The sequence below is a fragment of the Daphnia carinata genome, chromosome 9 (genome assembly GCF_022539665.2).
Source record: "Daphnia carinata strain CSIRO-1 chromosome 9, CSIRO_AGI_Dcar_HiC_V3, whole genome shotgun sequence".
Lineage (NCBI taxonomy): Eukaryota > Metazoa > Arthropoda > Branchiopoda > Diplostraca > Daphniidae > Daphnia > Daphnia carinata.
This window is the reverse complement of record NC_081339.1, coordinates 7,815,605-7,837,166: the sequence shown is the minus strand read 5'-3', so window position 1 is coordinate 7,837,166 and position 21,562 is coordinate 7,815,605. Positions and strand designations below refer to the sequence as shown.

The window sequence follows — 21,562 nt, the reverse complement described above, 5'->3', positions numbered from 1 at the left end:
AAGAAGTCCTCAAAACAGACGACTTGAAAGGGTTGTACTTTGGCTGGTACGTCCTGAACGTTGTCGTTTCATCCGCCTGTCTGTGAATCCTCGGATTTGGACGGAAGAGTTTTTTCTGTCTGTTCGGTGGGGCTGCAAAGACGAGCACGACGAAAGCAAGAAAGACCAAAGCCAATTGGACAAACTTTGACCCAGAAATGTTGACAGTATTACACAGTGGCTTTTACAGCAATCCAACAAGTGCATGCTTGTTTTTGTTCGAGAAAAAAAAATAGAGTGTAAGTCGTTTACCTTCATGTTGATTGGATTGTTGTAAGAAGAAGAATGATGCTTTCTCGAAACGGTCATCAGCTTTATATAAGGCTAGCGAAAAAGGCAGTCAAACTAGTGATGTTTTCTCCTCTACCGGTAAATGGGAGGTCGTTTCCTAAAGTCTGGTATTCTTGTTCCAAATCGCAACTGCGTTTTTTTTTTGTCATAACCATAAAGCTTAATAATTTAAAGAAAATTGTTAAGAGACGAGTTTGACTCATAATGCAATGAAAGTCGTTTGACATGTTAATTTGCTTACTTTCTCGTTTCGAAGATTCCTTCGACTTTCTGTCAATGGCTCCAAATTGGCTTTCCAATAGGTGATTAAGCAAACTTGCTTCTGCTTTTTCAAGACCTATCTTACGTAATTGGTCTATTGAACAACCGAAATTGGATCAAGCTGATTCGGTCCATTTTTCTGTTGAAGACAAAACTGATTTCGTTTGGAAGTTGATCGCATTGGCCTCTCAAAGCCTGACGTCGCACAATGCGTATTATTTCGTCACAGTACGAACAATATGAAAAATCATAGCATTTTCATAGGACTTTTTTTTCAATTGGCTGGAATTACAGCAGACTGAGATTTGGAGCCTCGACTTCAAGAAGGAAAGGGGTGACAAATACTGGGCAGTGAAAGCGGTGAAATCGAACGGCAGATTACTTTCTTTATGTCCCAAATTCCCTATGCTGATTCTAGCTGAATTGTGCGCAATATAATCCGAGCATTACATATGTTAACAGAGGTCGATATCGTTACCGGTTTCGCCAATCCAAACTGCTTAAGTGCTTATTACTAAAAAAAATGGTTTTCGTTAAACAACGTTTTAGGCTAAAGCATGTTTTGATTTAGAAGCACTACGTTAATCGTGTTTACCTGGGGATAGGTAAGCTAAACGTGTAAATAACAAAGAAATAAAAGCTAGCTCTTCCCCTGCCGTAAGAAACTCATTCCTGTTGTCTCTGGAAACAAAAAAAACCAATCACGTGATGTCGCCATTTCCCGTCAACCTGCAAAGCCGGAAGTAGTGCCAGGTACACTAACTAGTCTCTGTCAAGTAATTAGCATCCTACCTTTATCGATGACGTGCACGAAAAGCATTGGCACTGAATCCGATCTGACGAATGTCGAATCATGAAAAGTGGAAGCCGAGCGGATTTTAACGAAGAAGCTTTGCTCCACACTGGCTGGATCACGGTTGCACTGCCCTAGCACGAAACTAAACCTTTCAACAACAGACCCGCAGTTTCCGCGCCCGTCTCATACTGTGCACAGCCACACAACCAGTAAAATCTTTCGGCTACAGTTTCTCAAACGAACAGGGCATGAAAAAGCCTCGAGATGAAAGAGAAAGCACTTCTAGATTTTTAGATCCATTTAAGGCACAACAGAGTAGCCACTCGTGTAGGGTTGTTGGGTAACCAATATATATAGTATCAAATCAGGCTTAGACAAGTTTGTCAGAAAAACCCTGAAAAAAATTATATGCAATTTCCTTTTTTGTATTATACAAAGGGACACAATTTGAAAATCGCCAAGTATACGTAACGTTTAAAATAGAAGCCTCGTGAACAACATGCGTTCGTGTGTACCTGAAAAGGAGAGTTTAAGAGAAAGAATAAGTTTGTTGATTACTGGGACTACAAGTTTTGAGAAGGACGTTTTCACGCAAAACAGGCAAGCAAATTTGATAACCTACTTTCCCATCTGTCGGCCAACAACAAACACGACCGGCTTATCGTAGAAAACGTCAACGTGCTGAGCCCTTTTCTAAAAGACCAGTTACCTCTGAAAATCAGGAAGAAATGGATGTTAGCAGTTCAACGTACTGGACACTCACAAATAAACTGCGTAGGTTTGAAAATCCTTGACATGTTCAATATTGTTAACTTTAGTCGTCTTCTATGAAGTCCGATACCCACACTTATTTTATTTCATTTGACACAGCAACGAGTTCTGATTTAATGTTGCCTTTCTCGAAAAATCGTGTTGAAATGATACTACACGCTTTTTTTTTGTTGTCAGACGGCCACCCAAATGTAGAAACTGGGCGCATTTCATCTATTCCTACGAAGGTAACCCTACCCCGGTACAGTAGAGCCCTTTGAGAAAAGCGGGGGATGGGCATGAACAAAAAATTTAAATAAAAAGAAAAGGGACGATTTATTCCGTGTAAAGGTAACCCTACCCCGAGAGTCCTGTTGAAAACGCAAAGGTGGACACGGAAAAAGATTTAAATAAAACAAGGAAGGGTACGATAAATTCCCACCATTCCCCCACGTTATATCCTCTTTTGCTGTAGGTAAAATACTGGCAATTGGGATGCTATGCAAATTATACTAAAAATTGTCCATACACACTGAAAGAGATTTAAACATCAATAGTTTTGTTTGAAACGCAAGTAATGAAATTTCCACTTTCTATCAGGGTCATAAAAAATTAAGAATTGACGGTAATCGGAAACTTTTATTTGGTTGAATAAATTCCAAGATCAACTTGAAAAGGTAACTAAAATCAAGGTATTCTACCAGAGCTTGCTGGCAAAAACATGAGCAATGTCAAAGAAAGACTAGATAGGAAATTCCATATTTTCTTCTATTTTCGCGTTGGTTATCAACAAAGGTGCAGGCGTCGTATTTTCAATGATGGGTGGTTCGGTGAGTTTGACAGACTCGAAAGGTATAACATCACCAAAGTACGAGACATCGGCAGTGTAACCAGAATTGTTCAAGACCTGATAGTCAACAACCTGACGGCGGCCATCAGGCAAGACGACGTCATACCTTCCTTGCGTATTGTTTCCAATTCGATTTTCTTGATGGCCGAAATCTTGATTACTAGAGACATCATTGACGCGATATGAGAAACTATAGTCCCCCTAATAAGAAAGCCATTTTTTTTAAAATTAGCATTTTCTATAGTTTAAGAAAATGAGTGACGGTGAGGTAAGTGTTGAATTGTGACTTACGGTGATCGATGCATCGGTAGAAGCAGCGTGTACGGCGGTTGACGATGATTTCGGGATACGTGGGAGTGACGTATCATCCGAAGGATTAGAAGCAGCCACTATGATAGATGTACCCTGCGGACGAGATGTTTCTGTAGATGAGGATGAAAATCCTGGAGAAACTGGCGCTTTTGGAACACGTGCAGAGTTGAAGTAAGATGCGGACAGCGATGGAACAAATATTTCAGAGGTGGGCGAGGAGAAACTAACCGAACTTGAGCCAGTCAAAGGTTTGGAAGTTGTCGAAGGTTGTGCAACAAGAGATGGAGGTTTCATAATGGAAGACGGAAGTTCCATGTCGGATAGAGCATTAGGTTTCACAGTTGAAGGCGGACTAGCATTAGATTTGGGGTTACGTGAAAGTGATTTGAAAAAATTGGTCATTGAATTCGAAGGACGCAGAAGATTGGACATGCTGAACATGGATGATGGCTTTGAAGGTTGTGTAGTTGAATCCGGAGAAGATGATGAACTGGAATCAGAAAACAAGAAAGCAGAAGGTTCTGTAGCAGCAGCTGGAAGCGATAGATCCACCGAAAGGTCTTCTACTAGTAATGGATGTCGAGGGGTTTTGGTTGGTGGAGATGCGGAATAACTATCTATCACTTGCGTCGGGATAGGTGGAAAAGTAGAACTGGCCGGTAATTGTTTGAAATTAAACAATGTTTTGTATTTCGGTTGGTATACTCGAATCGTTGTAGTTTCCTCTGTACGTCTGTCCCATCTGCCCCGATTGAAGATCGATTTTTTGGGGCTATTGGCTGGCACGGCTGCGCAGGACAAGCTGATGGCAAGAAGAACCAATGCTACCTGGAATAATTTTGCAAATGTTTAACATTGCGGATAAGTGCTTCGTCGCGACCACTTCCCATTATGGATAACACGATAAGCTATCGGTAAGTATGAACAAAATTGGTTACCTTCATGTTGACTGGCGTATCGTTACAACAAGAATGATATTTTCCATGAACGGTGTATCGCTTTTCTTTGTAACGATGGATATAAAAGCTGCAACATCTGGGATGTCGAGTTTTCTCTTGTTGGCCAGGATGAGGGTTCCTACCGGTTCCCATTTTCAATCATATCAAAGGGAATCTCTTATACGGTTCCGAAAAAACTGAAAGCTATAACATCTCATTTCAAATGAAGACTTGAGCGATGGATTTAGCCGATCCACCCCTGTAACGAAAGTCGTTTCACTGTTCCAGTATTTGTTGGAAAACTTTCTCCGAGAATCACTTGACTTTCGTCAATTAAAACCAGCTTTCTAAAAAGATGTTTATCGCACTTGGGATATGGGTGACGTCTTATTAAAACATGTCTATTTAGCATTTTTGACAGCAATCGTTTTTGATTTAGTACTAGACATGACCAGTTCTTATCATTGGGAAAAAAAAATGCTTTTAAAACGTAATTGATTTAAATACGAAGAACATTGAACAACACGAACGGTCAAAGTACCAAATTTCCAGTTGCAACTTTTACTTTAATGAAAATATGCAAATGAGAGAAGCAGTGCGTACACCTTGGGCTGGTCCGTTTTTCCTTCCAGCATTTGCATTCCCGATATCGATAGACATGTGTCGTCATTCTGTACAACTCAGTTGGATAAAATGCTTCCTCCAATGGTAATTCAAATTCCTTACAAGGTCCAACTTACCTGGTTGTAATAGAATTACAAGAAAATCCTGTTCGAACATGTCGTAACTTGCACTAACGCGGGAAACCCTCACGTAGTTTCATTCACGAACGCTAGATTGCTGCAGATGAGATAGCGTATACTTTGAATTCCACAATTGGCAAGTAAAAGTTTTTTTTGGCAATATCTATTGTTCCACTTTTTTTCTTTTTGTAATATTGAAGGAAAATTGGGTGGGGCAATATCTTCCGCATTATTTCGACATCTGTTTTCCATTCTCTTCCCTTCAAGCGCTTCCTTCCCGCCCGGCAGCCTTGGCTTTGCTCATATGCGATATCCAAACATATTCTAGATTTCAAAATAACATAACCGAAATCTTTGCCAAGAGTGCTCCCATTTACGTCTAATGTATCTGCATAAATCCTTAAAAACAATTGTCAGATTTCCAAAAATCAAGTTTTCACAAACTAAACGAATTCCGGCTTGCGGTTTCAAACAAGCACGATAACATATTATTTCTTATCACACATGAAAACAAATGCGAAGGAAAGAAAAGACGTTCATTAGCAAGTGATTTACGTCATCGGCTTATCTTGATGAGCTGACGAAAGAAAACCTTCGAATGATATACAGAGCAGATAACAGGCCACTTTCTCCCAAGTTCTTTGCAATAAACACTTTTAGTTTCGGACTGGAATCTGTGATCGGAAGATGAATAACAGCAGCTGTTCTTCGGTTGATGAACCTCCAGACGTGACAGCATTACGTCATTTAACTTACGCCATCATCATGCCTGTGATTCTCGCCTTTGGCATGTTGTTCAATACTTTCTCTCTCGTTGCAGCGGCTCGTTCCAAACTTAATTCCATCGCTCTCTCCTACCTTTTTGCTATCATTTTGTCAAACTTAACGCTGATGATTCTTGCCGTGCCGTGGATCATGCACCGAGCCTCTGAATCAGATCAATGCTACTCTCACACAACAGCGTTTTATCACGCCAACATCGAACCGATATTACTCAATTGGTTAGCTACGTTTTCCACCTACGTTTTACTGTGCATGAGTATCGAACGCTTTGTTTCAGTTGTTCAACCTTCATTGTTCCATCGAATTCACGTGTTATCAAGAGCCATATTGGCTCTCGTAACGTCTTTGTGTCTATGCCTTATCATTCACCTGCCCATGTACCCTAAATGGAGTATCACTTGTCCTGATTGTTGGTCTGTAACAATTGCGAATGATGTTACCTCCACAACCTTGTGGTGGATCTATATCTGCACTTCGCAGACAATGGCCAGGTTTGTACCGTGTGCCGCTCTGATTATCTTAAACATCATCACCATATTCAAATATCGACGCATCATCAACAAACGGAGTCGGATGACAACCAATGCCGTATCAGCGTCTCAGACAAATACGCCGAGCAATTCCATGAACAACTTATCATTCGTGAGAAAGAAAATCGTGTTGAGTGCGTCTAGTCTAGACGAGAAACGTCAGTTGAAATTTCTCAGTGGATTGGTTTGTCTAGTCGCCGTGTGTATCGTTCCGGCCGGTGTGGCTGCATTACTTCCTTACCCGGATGAATACGAATATTACGTGTTTAGCGTCGTGGTAGAAGCGCTGGAGCTGTTCCACCACTCTGTGATTTCTCTAGTTATTTGTATGTGCAACAACGACATTCATCGCAGAGTCAGGAAAATGATAACATGTAATTCTGTCTCCGTCTGAATCGATACGAAACAATGGGTTTTCTATAAATGATATAACACTGACGACAGGCGAATTTTTTAACTCTGTGGGGGTGCCTGTTAAGAGATTTGAGTATTTGATGACACGAAATTAAGAACGGCCAGCAATGTTGGTCCTCTTGGGTGCTGGGACAACCTCATCTTCCAACACGTCGGGTTCCAGCAAGTCTCCTTCGCTGGTCTTGTACCAGTCAACGCTGTTTGTTTAAAGAAAAGGGTATTATGTGAGTGTCAAAATACAATTGGTTTGTGATTTTGATTTTACCAGTCGGGGACGTTTCTGGGTCTATCGCAACGCTTGGTTAGGTCGTTGAAAACCAAACCAGTGGTACAACCGTTGCGGCGGGGTTCCTTACCACCGATGCAAACGTAGAAGTACTGGCAATCAGTTGGGTCAGCGTACAGTGGGTCGATGAACTGGGGTCCGGTTGGCTCAGCCTCAAGAACTCGGGCAGGGCAATCAAATGCAACGACGTCTAGAACATTAAATGCAAATGATAGGAAAACTCCATGGACCGTTATGATTTAGAAAGGCAGATCGTTTAAAAACAAACCTTTGCTTTGGCAACCGACGCGGTTGGCCTCTCCTGGCCAGGAGCAAGTTCCAGTGTTGGGGTTGAAAACGAGACCATCGGGGCAGGTGATCAAATTGGCTGAAAACATATCGCAAACATTAACAATGCAGATTTCTTTTGTTTTTATATGAATAACAATGGCAAATCATACCTTGGCCAGCAGAGCAGAAGAAGAACTGGTTGCAGATGGCGGGGTCGCTGTGCTTGAAGTAACCGTTCTGGCGCGGGCAGTTGGTGGTAGCGTTAGCCGGCTCTGTAATTCATTCACGGAAAACATTGATTAACACGATTTCTATGGAGAAGTGAAATGAAGCAAAACTTACGGAGTTCGGGGCGGCCAGCGCAGTCGACGTTGAAGGGGAAATCGCATCGTCCCTGGAAAGAGTTGGCCAAATCGGCAAAGACCAAACCGTCGGCGCAGAGTTTCTCGCTGAGGACAAAGTTGTCGCACTCGTAGTAGCGGTCGCACTGGACGCTGTCGGCGAAAACGCCGTTCTTCTCCGGGCACTCGCTCTCGGCTGTTTGTCCGTAGACTACAGGGGGGAGGTTGTAAAGAGAAATATGTTGAAAACACATGCCATAAAATGAACCGTAGAGAAATAAATCATTTAGTGCGAAGGACAAAGAAAGGTATGAGGAAATGTTGCAATCAGGTAAGTGAAAGTGAAACCCTCCCCTAGGGTTTGTTAGAAGGCTAAAGTTAACAAATCAGACATGACATTTTTTTTAGTAAATGAAAAGGTTAAAACAATTTACCTGAAGAAACGACGAGCAAGAGGGCGATAAAGTACTTGGCCATTCTTGTGGAGTTGTTTTTTTGTGACACCAAATACAAGTAATAAATAACTGGATGAAACAACGATCCAGGTAGCTGTGCGGAACGATGCTCTCACTGGAACCGACGGGGTTTATATGAAGAGTACCCGTCGAATCGCACATGGTTTATAGGGAGAAGTCTGCAGGGGTGGGAGGCGTGGGGGCAGCTGAGGAGGAGAAGGAGGAGGAGGAGGGAGGTGGTGAAGGTACATTCAAGAACGGCCCAGTCACCAGGTAGAACCTTCGCATTTTGCCTCCGCGGACAGTGGCAAAATACATGTGACCTACATGCACAACGTTTACCTTCTCGGCCACCCAACCCTCCCCGATGCTATTACGGCTCATATGGCTTTCTCCTATTGGCGGACATTATAATATGGTCGATGGCAACTAAGCGGCCAAAAGAGTGCTTAGTTTGGATGCATTCCTCTTCCCCTTTAGATTTTTTTTTTTTTTTTTTTTTTTTTTTTTTGGAGAGGTGGGTTTTGATATTTCCAATTGGAAAGTACCAGTTTGGCATAGGGCTAGATGATTATCTATTAACAGAAAGGAAAAGGAAATCAAGAGTTTTGAAATAGCCGCTTGTTTTGGACCGCGACAAACATTACATTTTGATTACTGCATTGATTAGACTTCCCGTTTTTTTTTGTGTGTGTAAACCATTAAAATAACGCTATATGATCCCAGTCGTTGCCTGCCTCAAGTTATGTGTCAGTGCGGTCAGCTCTCAATTCACGACCGGTCGTTGAGCTCTTCAGTGATTACGCATACGCGTGCATATTCATTATACGTTAATTTACCGCAGTAATTCGTCTGAAAAAAAAAAGACACACATTTTCGGGAGTCTAGAAAATTTTATGCAACTAGAAATTAGTTTTTGGCGATGTTGTCCCATTATCCAAGGACATTTCATTTTCGAGAGATTTGGGTCATTTCAAGCGAATCGCAATGCGGCATTGATTGACCTGTTCTCCGGCCTGTCTGGCGTTGTTTTACAATCCAAATGTTTCTCTCTTTCTCTCTCTCGGAAAACAAAAGACTGACCTCAGCGTCAGATTTGTTTTTGTTTTTTTTTCTAATCCCCGTGTTTTTAGGTAGTCAAATTTCAATTGTAGTGGATGGATCGCGTCCCGGTGAGAACAGCAGGCAAAGAAGATAGACAGAGAGAAAGGCACACACACACAAAAAAGAAAATATGCAATCGAAAATGAACAAAATGGAGTATGCAGCTGAAAAAGTCGAATGGTTTTTTAACTTTCACCTTTCTTTCTTGCTGTGCGCGCTTCATGTTGGCTCTCTCTCTCTCTCTCTCTTCCTATCTCCCTCTTTCCTCCCCTCTTTTGGGTCTCGCCTGCTCTCCTTGATCGACATGACTGGGCAAAAGCCCTGTAGTTTCACTTGGGCGTTGTCCGCCAGGGGATGCAAGGTAAGCAGAGAGAGAGAGAGATAGGAGATAAACAGGAAATCCCATATTACGACTTTCTCATAGCGCATATATATATTTTTTTTTTGTTGTTGTTGTTTCAAAGAGAAAGGATTTCGGTTAAAAATTCAACACCACTACGGCCGTGGTGATTGTCTCATCTAATTTCTTTGCTGTTGGAATTGATTGCGTCGTGTGAGAACATAGACGAAAAGAAACTTTCACTCTCTCCGTAAATAGTGTGCGGCCCCACCAGTTTGCTAGGATTTTTCAATTGGCCAGTCTTTCCGTTGTGATCTATTGGCGGTTCGTAAAATGTATACTTTGACAAATACGCACTGTCTCGAAATGTCGTTCTACAGTTCCATATCCGGCGAACATTACCAGCATATCTGTTGATCTTGTCATGCCCTCCATGTGGGTCATTGTCACATAAAACAGATTTCTATCGCCGAATTTTTTTTTGTTTTTTTGGACTGTTGTTATATTTGGTGATTCTTGGCCGATAAGTGAAAACGATGGCAGTAGAAAGTTCTTTTTGATTTTTTCGTTAGACGCAAGCTGAATTCCTAAATGAACTTGGGCTCTTGCGCACATCGAGTTTTAACAAGGCTCAACGTAATAAAGAGAGCGGATCGGAATTTTGTTTTTTCTTTTGAAATTAGAAACCAACAACAACAAAATCTACTAATGGCTTTCAGTAATAATGCCAGTGCAATGGTCGATGTTGACCTGTTGACCAAACGGAGCGTCGGCCATTGCTGGTCTCCGTTTCTGTAACGGTACATTTTCTCCTCCGCAATTCCGCACGTGTTTACGGGCCGATGTTGATGGAGCCTGGAGATAGAGAATAGGTGGAAGTCGTTCTAGTTATTAGGGTATATTTTTTTCGGCCATTTTCTTTCTGTCTGCGGCAGTTAGCGAGGCAGACGCGGTGATATGCATCGCGCAATCCACCAGAACCGCAATGCCGATGGTTGGCCGATAATCAATTTGTTTTCCGTGTGGCTGAGATCGATGAATTTTACTTCTCTAAAAAAAAATTCTGATTTCAAAAACGAATGTAAAAAAAAAAAAAAAAAAAAAAAAAAAAACAACCGAAAATCAACACCGCAACAGACACAAAAAACACTGATTTCGTCAATCAGGTTTGTTTTGTCAGAACTTTCTTTTTGAATTTTTTGCGTGTTTTTTTTTTTGTTTTCTATATAGATATTTACTATATATCTTTTCTTTAAAATGATTTGGCTAGTTTTCTTTCACTTTTTTCGGAGGGAGATTTGTGATGCGTCCTTTAATCACCTAGTTTCCACAATCAGCCATTCGGAGTCCCACTTAAAACTATGTGTTTTAAAATCCGTTAGAGTAATTTTATTTTTTGTACGAAAAAAAAAAGGAGGTTACTATTATGTAAGAAGCAATCATGCTTTATTAGTACCGTAAAAAACCCACTTGTACGTAGCCAGAAGAAATGACGAGTGGCTGTCTTCGTTTTCTCGGTAATGACAATCCCCATGTCGTTGGGGCTTGTTCGCAGGTCGAAATTGGAAAATCAGATTCAAGGATACTGATTCATATTTTCTTTTTATCTCTTCAACTAAAAACAAAACAAAAAACATAATTCCTCCGAATTAGACAAACACGCCTTATTTGTTACGTTTTCTTTCTTTTTAAGGGATCGTTTTTAAAGAGGGGGGGGGGGGGCTTCTCATTGGTGGCCTCGAAAGTCGACAAATCCTAAGGATCTATAAGGACATCAGTTGTCCTTTTTCCTCTTGTCAACTCCAGTGTCCGAAAATACTAGTTATTAGTTTTTCAAGGTGTTTTTCAGCTCTCCAGAGAGTCTACAGTACGCGTGTGTGCGGCACTCAAAGTTGCAGTGGGTTTTGTCTTCTTATTTCGATCGTGGACTCTCTCGAAAAAAGGGGGAGGATCAATCAAGCTTGACGAGGTGGTGTTTTGCTGAGGGAACAGCTTTACAGCTTGCCTGTGTGGGGGGGGAGAGAAAGGGAGGATTTGGAAAGAAAATGGGTGGAGAGATGGAAGCTTCCCCGCTGGATAAAAAGAAGCAGCACTGCCTACCACAGTGTGCATTCATCATCCTGATTCGATCATGTATACAACAGCTCTCCTCCTCGTCGCCTTTGTCCCGCTCCTCACTTCCGGTAGGTTATTCGTTTATTAATTTATTTTGAAAGAGGTTTTCAACAAAGCTATTTATTCTGATTTTATTGCCTAATTACAGGAGCGTTCGTCTGCCCCCCGAAAAATGGTCAATACCCTGACCCAATTCAATGCGACAAGTATTACGTCTGCCAAGTAATTGACACACTTCAGCAGTCATATTTGAACTGTTTAATGATTGAATTTCATTGATTAGGATGGAGTAGCAACCGAAAAATTGTGCGAAGATGGTTTGGTTTTTGACCAATTCAAGCGATCCAGCCACAAATGCGATCACATGCACAACGTCGATTGCGAGGACCGCACTGAACTCCGTAAGTAGTTTTAACTTTGTATCATTTTTGCCCCCCAGAAGATGTATTAGCTGTTTGACCGACAAATCAAACTCGTGTCGTATCAATTTCAAATTGTTTGACCTCCTTCTTTTTTGTTACAGAGCCGCCCCAGGGAAACGCTGAGTGCCCCCGCCGGAACGGTATCTTCGAACATTCGGTCAGTTTTAAACCCAATCTTTTATTTAATTCAGTATGTCAGAGAAAGAAAATGTTAAATATTCATTCTTAACATCGCAGGATCCTACCCAATGCCACAAGTTCGTTGACTGTATCGATGGCCAGCCTAAGCACAACGTATGCCCACCCGGCCTCCATTTCAACGATGCCACTGGCGTTTGCACCTGGGAAGCCGCCGTTGGCCGAACTGGCTGCGTCCGTGAAGAATGTAAGACAAACATCACCCCTATCCAATTCTAACTGTTTCATCATTTATTTCCTACCTTCTTCTATAACAGTTTTGGCCGATGGTTTCACTTGCCCCAAGTTGGACGCCGCTGAGGCCATCCAAGAGCCCCACCCGAGGTACCCTCACCCGACCGACTGCCAGAAGTTCTACGTCTGCCTCAACGGAGTTACCCCACGTGAGCAGAATTGCGATCTCGGCGAGGTCTTCAACACCATCAGCAAACAGTGCGATCTCCCCGAGAACGTCGCCGAATGGTACGATCATTTTTAAAAATTTCCATTCAAAATGTTTTGGGTTTTAATTTTCTTTGATTTTGTTTCGTGCAGCGTCGACTGGTACCAGGATCATCCTGCACTCACCGCTGACTCAACCACTCCAAAGTCCAACACTCGATCAAACAGTGGACGCGTTTAAATAAAAACTGCATTTTATTGTACAATTTCTTCTTCATTTTTTTCTTCTTCCAAAAAAAAAAAAAAAAAAAGAAACGAATGTTTATTCTGTTGACCGTTTTCATACGATTCGTAAATACAAAACCTTCTTAAACTAAAACAAGATCTTCATTTCTGCTGGAATAATAAAACGTTATTATGAATCACCTCCAAAAATTTGAATACAATGATAGAGTGGTAAACGTTCCAGTTTACGATGAAATGAATTGAATTTTAAAAGAACTTTTAAAATCACGATGTAGCAAGCGGGAGTTGTGGACCGGTCGGTTTACTTTCTGTTAGATTAAAACTCTCCATTTCAGTTGGGCAACGAGAAAGACGTACGTTTCGGTGGCCTACAGCTTTTGGCTAGAACGAACCAGTTTGGCTCTCGATTGCCTTCATTGAACGCCTTTAACGGCGTGTCTATTATAATTCGTGCGTGCATTGCGTGCTGTCTCTTTTTGTTCTGTCCGAGCCCAAAGGCGATTATTCCCTTTCACTTTTTTCGCGTTGGTTCGCCTCGCCCGATTTTCAGAAGAAAAACAAAAAGGGCAATTTCAAAAATTGGAAATTTAAAGAGAAATACAGGTAACTCTCTTTGTAATACGTTATTCAACAGCTCCAAGAAATCCAATCGTCAAATTGTTATAGCTCATATATGGAGGCCGTTCGACACTTTGGTGTCAACCGCTTTCCAAAGAGCTCACATTCAAAAGGAAAAAGCGAAAAAAAAACAAAACAACAAAAACATAGTCGTGTCAGCGTGTTTTAGAATGGCGTATATATTCTGAAAAACAGCTGGAGATGAGCCGCGCGTTGAGTACAACTTTCCCAACGGGAGAGCAAACTCCGACCGATGTATTAAACGAAAAATAATGTTTCGCTTTTCCAGACGAATGGCTTTTCGTGACGTTATTAAGAAAACGTTGAACCCCCCCCCCCCCCCCCCTTGAAAAAATTCCTCGGGTGAAAATGGCCACAAGGCGCTTTTGTTTCAGCTGCGAATGCAACTCGGTGTTGCGTGCAAATGTCTCTTTTGCACGATAAACTAGTCGATGGGGCCTTCCATATAAGCCCTTATGCTGGCCGTTAATTTTTATGACATACATTACTGTGTAAACAATCCAATTGGTGGTGGTTGGTCTGGAAATTAAAGAGAAAGACGCACTACATCTTTTCTTTCTTTTTTTTTGTCGTATTTATTTCTTTTTTTTTTTTTGTATGTGTGTAGAAGCCAAAGCATTTGATGGCGTGCCAATGGAGAGGGGGTCTCCAACTGCGACCTACTAAACAGCAGCACAACTGATGGCAGACTGAACAAAGTTGACTTCGAAATAGGGGAATAGTTCTTTTCTATTTTGTTTTGTTTTGTTCAATATACAGGAGACACAATGCCTTACTTTAAACAAACCAGATTGCGCTAGACGAAAGAGCGCACAAAACCTGTTGTCAGCTTTATTCATTCACTGCGCCAATCAGCTGCTTCTCGCAGCGTGATTAATATACCATACAGTGTAATGTAGGCTATCTGTCGAAACAAAAAAAAAAAAAAACGAGGAAAGCATTGAACTCGTGTGGAATAGTAAAAGACGAAGAGTACGAACGATTGACCTGATGATACGACGACGAGTTTGATCTAGTTTTCGACAGCTAACGGGTGATCGTCCTCAATGGCATTTTTTTTTTTTTGGAAAAATAAAAAACCACAGATCATGACGGCGCTTCGTGTAATTTGGGCTTTACTTTCGTGTGTGGGGGGCTCTCACATTTCTTTTTTGTTCAGGGTATATTTGAGTGGCAGTAGTTACACGCGTGAAGGGCCTTTCGCCCTGCATCGGTTGTTTTTTTTTTTTTTTGTTCGTTCATGTGCCCCACCCCACCACCCACCTTGTAAGCATTTTTTCGTGAACGGGTTCGGCACAGCGTGATTGAACGCGTATGTGGAGGCGCCCGAAGGTCTCTGCTCGTTCGCCTCCTCTCTACCACACACACACACACACACACACACAATGGCACTAAAAAGTATAACAAAAAATACGAAACCGCCGACGACAAGAGCTCAGACTCGCTGCCCGCTTGCTACCGGTGAGCTGCTGTGTTACTATCGTGCGTGATTTCAGTTGACTTACAGACAAGTTTGCTCCAGTGCTCGTTTGTTTTTCACGTACCATAACGGATTTCAGACCCACTTGTTTCTCTGCCGAAAATGAGGATCTTTTTGGTCGTCGCCATCGCTCTCATTCCACTCGTTGCGGGTAAAGTATTAGCCTTCGTTCGTTATTTACAAAGACATTCGTAATAATCTGGTGCAAAACACCCCCAAAAGTAACCCATTTTCAGATAATAAAACAATACGCTAGTGAATGGCTGCTCGAGTTGCGAGATTAAACCGTTTCCATTGGGAGTAACAAGAGCTTAAAGGACCTTCAGTATTTGTGTAAAAGGGTGTCTATCAGTATTATCGGTTTGTAAATGCACAAAGATATAATCGAGGGCGTGGTCCTTCATAATACTGTAATAACAATCGAACCCCAGGGTGAGAAACCCAAAAAAAGCCAAGCGTAATACAAAGAAAAAGGGGGACAATTAAAACTGAGTAATGAGAAAGAGAGAAGGGGAAACGAAATGTATATCGTCGTCAAAAAGACAAGGTGATGTGGTGAGAGGGCCGAGGGCACGGGAGACAGTTCCATTCACTTTACACGCCATTGCTGCATGGGTTTTTTTTTTTTTCGCCGGTGGTGGAATTGACGGGCAGTCCGTTTCTTCAAGGTCTTCAATGTTGAAATGAGGAACCGAACTCTTCACGGGGTGGAGTCCCTGGCTATGATTTGGGTGGGGTACCCGTGCTGCCGGCCTTCAATGAAACTAGCTGAGGGCTACCATTGTCCACCACCTTGCGATGGTACCCTGCAAATGTACGAAAAAAAAGAAAAATGGCCAGCTGCCAAACTGGCCTGAATTTCACATGTTACGAGATATCATTTTCCATTCATTATTTATTGGCTCACGCGTGTAATTTCTCCCCTCGCGGTGGGGATGTTACTACCCCCCATCGCCTCATTCTATAAGGTGAAAGTCCCGTTGAAATTTGATTCGATTAAATGCACATCAAAGTCTTCTTCTCTCTAAACAATCGTCTCTTTTCAAAAATTAATACATTTATTTAACATTATTTGCATTTAACAATCAACCAGGTCGTGATACCGGAGTTGCCCGGCAATCCTCAGCTTACCAAGACATCACTTCATGTCCGGAGCAGTACGGCCTCCAAACTTACGCTCACCCTACGAACTGCGACCAGTTTTACAAGTGCGCTAATGGCACGTTGACGTTGGAGACTTGCGAAAACGGTTTGCTGTTCGACGGAGCCGGATCCGTTCACAATTTTTGCAATTACCACTGGGCCACCAACTGCGGCGAACGCGTCTACGAATGTATAAATTAAATGTTTTTTTTTTTTTTTTTTAGATATTCAAATTACTGTATGTTTCATTGATTTGTTGTATACAGTGATTCCGGATCCCGCTAGAAATCCAGATTCCATTTGCGAATACTCTTTCGGTTTGTTCAAGCCGTCGGACGCTTGCGATATTTTCTACTACCGATGCGCCTACGGCGAGGCCGAAGAAGTGGCCTGCGAGAAGGGTTTGGCTTACGATGACCGCTCTCATTCCTGCAACTGGCCCGATCTCCTCCTGGACATTGGATGCGAACCCGAAAGTACGTTCACACAATGATTTTCTTTCATTTGAAAACTTCTAATGTTTTATCGACCCGTAAAGAGAAACCTTGGCAGGGGTTTACACATCGAATTTCCCCAACACTAATAGCTTTGGGATCGCACAGTTGTTGACTGGGGAAATTCAATTTTCATGCCATCTGGTTTTCTGTTGTTCTTGCCGAAAGCTGAGAAATCAATGGAAGAATTAAACGTTACACGTTGTTCTATTTTTTACTTTGATAGAGGTCGTCGGATTCCGCTGCCCGGACGTCTCCTCCCTGCCGCCCAATTCGCTCGTCCGCCAGTTCCTCCCCTTCCCTCGTTATGCTGGTATGATTAGGATGCAAATGTATTCAAGTTTTATTCAATGTTTTTAATTTTTATTTTGTTTGAAATAGTTCCCAATGATTGCACTCGACTCGTTACCTGTGTTAACGATTACCCCCGTCTCATCAGCTGCGGCTACGGAAGCGCTTTCAATGAGGACACGCTGACCTGCGATGATGCGGAGAACGTGCCTCAATGGTATATGCAAATTGAATTATAAACGTGTCTGGTTGTATTTTAATTGTGTTTTTTTTTTCATTTCCTATTTTAGCGCTAATTACTACAAAGAGTAATTGTGGAGATGATGGGATGAAGAGATGAGGCGAGATCCGTTTTGAATTGGCCCTTTCAACGAGCAATTTCGATATTTCCTTTAGCGCAATGTAGTTGTGCTGGGGCACAGCTTCGTGCAGATCTTTTGTTTCCTTCTTATTTCTTGACAGTCCCTTCTTTTTATTCGTTTGGCAGATATCTAAAATTATACGCACTCACACCTTCACACGTTTCTATATCCTTAAAAAAAAAAAATTAAAGAAGATTAGGCTAATCTATTGATGACTTCTTTTTTCATTGTGAGTGTACGACTTGTTCTTCTTACGCGTATGTACAGCTCCGTGTAATTTTTTCCCCCCTTTCCGCGACCTCGCCTATTATCATCTTTCATTTAAAAAAGAAAAATAATAAGATATAACGATGGTATTTCGTTGTTTTCTCTTTTTTTTTGTATTTACATCACATCATTTCAAAAATCCTATAGATTCTTAAGAAAAAAAAAATACTGCTTGGCTCATTGGAATATCTTTTCGGTAAATAAACTAAAATTAAGCACATAATAACAGATTCGTTTATTCTTATTTCGTTCAATGAATTATTTTATTTCATTGACATAGGGTCACATCATTCTTTTCTTAGTGATAACAGCTCGTATTTGAACAAGCTGTTCTATTTCTTACGTTTCACACGGTGTGCGCGTTCAAATTCGTGCATGAAACTCCGCTCGCTTACCTGCATGTAAGGATGCTCTTTTTCATTCTAACGTGATCCAACAGGTGGCTTACTAGCCGTGAACAACGAACGTTCGGGAAAAGCTTTTTTAAAGCATACCAAAGGTAATAACGCGTCGTGATCGAACCAAACAAACACGAAAACACACGAATTTTTCGAATTTCTTGTATTTGTTTTCTTTTTATTTACAACAGCAAAGAATGGTACAGTCTTTTTTCTCTTATTTTCTTACGTTAAAGTACACGCGCTGATCATCTGTTTTTCACTTCGCGTGCAACTTCGTGAACGGAGCGCTTGGTAATGGGAATAAGAGGAGAAAGAAAAGTTGGGCTGTGTGGGTAGGTCAACTGAGTTGTTTCTTTTTTTTTAAAGGTGGGGAATAGAAACGATGTAACAAAAGGACCTGGATCACGTAAACTTGACGCTCAATGACCAGATAAACAATTGATGACATGGTAAAAATTTGTTGAGAGAAATAAAAGAAAAATGAACAGGGCGAAAGATGGAAGAAGAAAAAATAAATGATGGGGCTAACGACCAGTTGCCATTTTCCATATTACGAATTCCTGCAGAATCAATCTGCGGAAAGGATTTTTTTTTACTGAAAAATATTTTTGGTTTTTTGTTTTTCGCAAATGAACGCGGCCAACAAAATGGAAGAGGGGAAAGAGGATGTAGCGGAATGAAGAGGAAAAGTTTGGAATCAAACGAAATGGAATTGAGTTGCTCGTTGCTGATAGGCCATTCGGAGCTTTAAAATCGTACCAATGTGTTTCTGTTTTTTTTGCTTTAAAAGAGAGTAGAAGAAGATAGGATAAAATTCTAAAATAGTATAGAAAGAAGAGGACAAATCAAGATGATTAATACAAAGATGAAATGAGGTTTTGGTACGTTCCTTTTTTTTCTTTCTTAATTTCTGTGTGTAGTTGGTATATAATTTTTGATTGCTTACTTCAGTTTTTTATTAAACCAAAGGTGCAGGAGCAGCGGGTTCTTCCTCTTCGACGAAGGCGGGACCAGCCGGAGCATTGGGGTCATCCTCTGGAGGTGGTGGTGGGGGAGCCTCGCAATCCTCGGTCGGTGGGTTAGTGCAGCGGAGGGAGCGCTTGTCGAAGACCAACGTGGCTGGGCAACGTTGAAGACGAGGGTAGCCACCCTGGCAGGCCCAGTAACGGTTGCAAGACTTGCCTAGTGGGACGTTGCCATTGGCATCATCCTTGCACAAAGCTGCAAAAAATAACGCAAAAATGTGCGTGTTAGAATAATGAAACGAAATGCGAGTGCAATGAGTGAGTCTTACGATGTTTCTGGCATCCCTCAACGGCCTCGGGCCAATCGCAAGCGTGTTTCTCTTCGTTGTAGAGCAGACCGCCGATACAGAACTGTTCGGTGGCCGTCGAGTTCCAGCAGGTCCAGTAACGGATGCAAGATGATTCGTGTCCGAAGATACCGTACTTCCAGTCGCAAGGTCCTACACTGATGGGAGTGTCTGTTTAACACAAAGAAAGAAATCATGAAATGTGACTGCGCAATTGGGTAGAAATTCAAATGAATTTGCACTTACTGGCCAGCTGCTTGTTCTCGCAGGAATCACCCCTCCATGGGTAGTCACAGTTCTCGAGGAGACCGCGAGAGCGTCCGGCGAAAACCAGGCCATTGGGACAGTCGAACTGCTCGGCGACGCCATCGATACACTCCCAGTATCGGTCGCAATAGGTGACGTCGGCCGCCATTTTGCCTTTAGCCTGGCAAGGATCGACTTGTGTAGGTTTCAGCTGCTGTGCAGCCGCTAATAATAAACCATATCAAATTCAAATTAATTAGATAGGATGCAGCGCTATGAAAAATTCAATAGTTTGAACTTGGCATAATGAAATACGAAAAAATTCCATAGCAAATAAAAACAAAACAAAACCTACCGGAGGAAATCGCCAAAGCGACAAGAAAACAAGCAATAGCCTTCATGGCTGAATGAAAGATGTTTGTACGAAGAGTAAAAACAGCTAACGTTGAGCGTCGTCCCCACAAAGGTGATTTGTCTTCTTCTAATGGGATTCGTTCAGCGGAGAGATTGTGCGTCTTGGAGCTGGCCGGCTGTCGAATGATGCACCTCCATGGCGAGTCGGTCCTTTTTCTAGCATTCAGCCGGACCATGGGGGAGCTTGGGGATGAGCCCGCGCGTTCCGTTGCCCATTTCCTTAATCCCCGCCCATCTCTCCTTCTCTCGGCCAACCCCACGTCGAAGAGAAGCTTTTCCTTTTTTTTTTCCACCCTCAATCTTTCTTTCTTTTTTTCTTCTGCCATCTTCTAGAAGTTTTGTGGGTAGAGACATGCACGCTCGACCACCTTTCACCTATGTGGGTCTCGATCTATTCAGTTTTTTTTTTTCTTTCCTTCTTTTACAACGAGAATTACATTGTGAACTGGTGAAGGTTTTTTGGGTTGTTTTCTTTCTTTCATGCGAAAAATGTTAACTCGATTGCGCTGATAAACACGCGGCTTTTCCGCTTCGCTATTTCCCGGTTATGGATGTAAGAAACTAGTCGACTAAAAGTGTGTTAAAAGGCAAGAGAAAAAAAAAACGTCACCCGTGTGTTTAGGCAAGATTTACGAACATTCCCAATCAGTAATTGTCCGTTATCATATGGTACTATACATTGCAAGCGTGAAATAACGTTGTATCGGGCAACGCTATTGGCCTCCATTGTTTTTTTTTTCGTTGTCGGTGTGTCGCACAAAAAGACCGCAGATGTGCGGGACCCGACCGCTAAAAAATCGTCTCCAACTTTCCGGCAGCAGTTCCGCTGCTGAACTTTCAGCTCACGCTTCGCATCGTCTGCCGAACGAGTTTTATATCAATTCGTTAGGTGCTTTATATCTTATGGGGCAAACTATGCCGTACTTAACGTGTATAACCCATATAGATTCACTAAGCGGGGTTCTTTTTTTTTTCTTATCCCAATTGAATTTTTTTATGTTTATTGGTTTCGTTCAAAAGTGTTTTAGCTTCCCTCACTAAGAAAAAAAAACAAAAAAAAACAACAACAACAAAAGAAGTGATGATTACAATCTAGTTCTCGTGTACCGAGAAGGATGCCAGCCACGAATTCGAAATAACTCGCCGCTAACCGGATTGGCTGGTTGAAATACACACACACAAAAAAAGGGGACAAAAAGAAACATGGTGTAAAGTGGATTGGGAAAAATAAAAAAAATAATAATAAAGAAATAGTTTTCCGGTGTGTGTCATTAGACCTTGGATACACAGTGGGCTGCTTCGTAGGTTTAAAAACATTCACCCCTTCTCTTACATTCATTCCGCCCGTTCGTTAAATCATCAATTGCACGACTTGGAGCAATTCAACTTGTTTCGCTATGCTATTTACCTTATTTTTCAAGCCCTCCTCTGTTTATTCTTTTTTGTCCAAAAGGCTTTGGAATTTTTTTGAATAATGGCCTCTGTCTCCTTAGCTTTTATTCGGTCACATGGAAACAGGTCACGGATCTCTTATAATATCGAGATGAATTGATTTAAGTGTCGACCAGAGAATTGATGACATAGAAAAACAATGAAGGACAGAGCTGCAGGAATAATAAGATAGAATGGACAAGAATGACATTTAGGG

General features: G+C 41.7%; 6 protein-coding genes across 8 annotated transcripts; 3 read left to right on the top strand and 3 right to left on the bottom strand.

Annotated features, from left to right (window-relative positions):
• Nucleotides 1-2,768: 2,768 nt before the first annotated feature.
• LOC130700772 (mucin-2-like) lies at nucleotides 2,769-4,277 on the bottom strand. Of its 3 annotated transcripts, XM_057522753.2 has the most exons (4): nucleotides 4,238-4,272; nucleotides 4,005-4,127; nucleotides 3,279-3,922; nucleotides 2,769-3,188 (listed from the first exon to the last, which is right to left on the bottom strand). In XM_057522753.2, exons 2-4 carry the CDS (start codon nucleotides 4,039-4,041, stop codon nucleotides 2,880-2,882), a joined length of 990 nt encoding a protein of 329 aa, XP_057378736.1. In that variant the 5' UTR covers nucleotides 4,042-4,127; nucleotides 4,238-4,272; the 3' UTR covers nucleotides 2,769-2,879. The 3 variants fall into 3 exon arrangements, with proteins under 3 accessions (XP_057378736.1, XP_057378734.1, XP_059352883.1); XM_057522751.1 differs by having other exon boundaries at nucleotides 3,279-4,127; nucleotides 4,238-4,277; XM_059496900.1 differs by lacking the exon at nucleotides 4,238-4,272 and having other exon boundaries at nucleotides 4,005-4,133.
• Nucleotides 4,278-5,645: 1,368 nt separating this feature from the next.
• On the top strand, nucleotides 5,646-6,687 carry LOC130700774 (uncharacterized). Its single transcript, XM_057522755.1, has one exon. The coding sequence runs from the start codon at nucleotides 5,668-5,670 to the stop codon at nucleotides 6,685-6,687; it is 1,020 nt and encodes a 339-aa protein (XP_057378738.1). The 5' UTR covers nucleotides 5,646-5,667.
• Nucleotides 6,650-8,200, bottom strand: LOC130700776 (protein obstructor-E-like). The gene is made up of 6 exons (XM_057522757.2): nucleotides 8,039-8,200; nucleotides 7,606-7,815; nucleotides 7,434-7,535; nucleotides 7,262-7,360; nucleotides 6,973-7,183; nucleotides 6,650-6,904 (listed from the first exon to the last, which is right to left on the bottom strand). Exons 1-6 carry the CDS (start codon nucleotides 8,079-8,081, stop codon nucleotides 6,799-6,801), a joined length of 771 nt encoding a protein of 256 aa, XP_057378740.1. The 5' UTR covers nucleotides 8,082-8,200; the 3' UTR covers nucleotides 6,650-6,798.
• Nucleotides 8,201-11,531: 3,331 nt separating this feature from the next.
• LOC130700779 (protein obstructor-E-like) lies at nucleotides 11,532-13,001 on the top strand. Its single transcript, XM_057522761.2, has 7 exons — nucleotides 11,532-11,686; nucleotides 11,767-11,840; nucleotides 11,902-12,019; nucleotides 12,142-12,197; nucleotides 12,278-12,425; nucleotides 12,496-12,700; nucleotides 12,773-13,001. The coding sequence occupies exons 1-7, from the start codon at nucleotides 11,635-11,637 to the stop codon at nucleotides 12,858-12,860; spliced, it is 741 nt and encodes a 246-aa protein (XP_057378744.1). The 5' UTR covers nucleotides 11,532-11,634; the 3' UTR covers nucleotides 12,861-13,001.
• Nucleotides 13,002-14,934: 1,933 nt separating this feature from the next.
• LOC130700780 (protein obstructor-E-like) lies at nucleotides 14,935-17,630 on the top strand. The gene is made up of 6 exons (XM_057522762.2): nucleotides 14,935-15,135; nucleotides 16,078-16,317; nucleotides 16,394-16,603; nucleotides 16,848-16,934; nucleotides 17,003-17,129; nucleotides 17,203-17,630. Exons 1-6 carry the CDS (start codon nucleotides 15,087-15,089, stop codon nucleotides 17,222-17,224), a joined length of 735 nt encoding a protein of 244 aa, XP_057378745.1. The 5' UTR covers nucleotides 14,935-15,086; the 3' UTR covers nucleotides 17,225-17,630.
• A 455-nt stretch (nucleotides 17,631-18,085) lies between these two features.
• LOC130700773 (protein obstructor-E-like) lies at nucleotides 18,086-20,036 on the bottom strand. Its single transcript, XM_057522754.2, has 4 exons — nucleotides 19,856-20,036; nucleotides 19,501-19,725; nucleotides 19,237-19,425; nucleotides 18,086-19,163 (listed from the first exon to the last, which is right to left on the bottom strand). Exons 1-4 carry the CDS (start codon nucleotides 19,899-19,901, stop codon nucleotides 18,901-18,903), a joined length of 723 nt encoding a protein of 240 aa, XP_057378737.1. The 5' UTR covers nucleotides 19,902-20,036; the 3' UTR covers nucleotides 18,086-18,900.
• Nucleotides 20,037-21,562: the final 1,526 nt, after the last annotated feature.

Excerpts from the sequence above, each read along its gene's own strand:
- LOC130700772 (XM_057522751.1), bottom strand. Across the intron at positions 3,189-3,278 it reads CTACCGATGCATCGATCACC|GGGGACTATAGTTTCTCATA; the intron begins GTAAGTCACAAT and ends CTTTCTTATTAG.
- LOC130700774 (XM_057522755.1), top strand. The coding sequence starts at position 5,668 with ATGAATAACAGCAGCTGTTCTTCGGTTGATGAACCTCCAGACGTGACA.
- LOC130700776 (XM_057522757.2), bottom strand. The coding sequence starts at position 8,081 with ATGGCCAAGTACTTTATCGCCCTCTTGCTCGTCGTTTCTTCAG. Across the intron at positions 7,536-7,605 it reads CGCTGGCCGCCCCGAACTCC|AGCCGGCTAACGCTACCACC; the intron begins GTAAGTTTTGCT and ends AATGAATTACAG. Across the intron at positions 7,361-7,433 it reads CTTCTGCTCTGCTGGCCAAG|CCAATTTGATCACCTGCCCC; the intron begins GTATGATTTGCC and ends ATATGTTTTCAG.
- LOC130700779 (XM_057522761.2), top strand. The coding sequence starts at position 11,635 with ATGTATACAACAGCTCTCCTCCTCGTCGCCTTTGTCCCGCTCCTCACT. Across the intron at positions 11,687-11,766 it reads TGTCCCGCTCCTCACTTCCG|GAGCGTTCGTCTGCCCCCCG; the intron begins GTAGGTTATTCG and ends GCCTAATTACAG. Across the intron at positions 12,426-12,495 it reads TGGCTGCGTCCGTGAAGAAT|TTTTGGCCGATGGTTTCACT; the intron begins GTAAGACAAACA and ends CTTCTATAACAG.
- LOC130700780 (XM_057522762.2), top strand. The coding sequence starts at position 15,087 with ATGAGGATCTTTTTGGTCGTCGCCATCGCTCTCATTCCACTCGTTGCG. Across the intron at positions 16,318-16,393 it reads CGGCGAACGCGTCTACGAAT|TGATTCCGGATCCCGCTAGA; the intron begins GTATAAATTAAA and ends TGTTGTATACAG. Across the intron at positions 16,935-17,002 it reads CCCCTTCCCTCGTTATGCTG|TTCCCAATGATTGCACTCGA; the intron begins GTATGATTAGGA and ends TGTTTGAAATAG.
- LOC130700773 (XM_057522754.2), bottom strand. The coding sequence starts at position 19,901 with ATGAAGGCTATTGCTTGTTTTCTTGTCGCTTTGGCGATTTCCTCCG. Across the intron at positions 19,726-19,855 it reads CGCTTTGGCGATTTCCTCCG|CGGCTGCACAGCAGCTGAAA; the intron begins GTAGGTTTTGTT and ends GTTTATTATTAG. Across the intron at positions 19,164-19,236 it reads TGAGGGATGCCAGAAACATC|CTTTGTGCAAGGATGATGCC; the intron begins GTAAGACTCACT and ends TATTTTTTGCAG.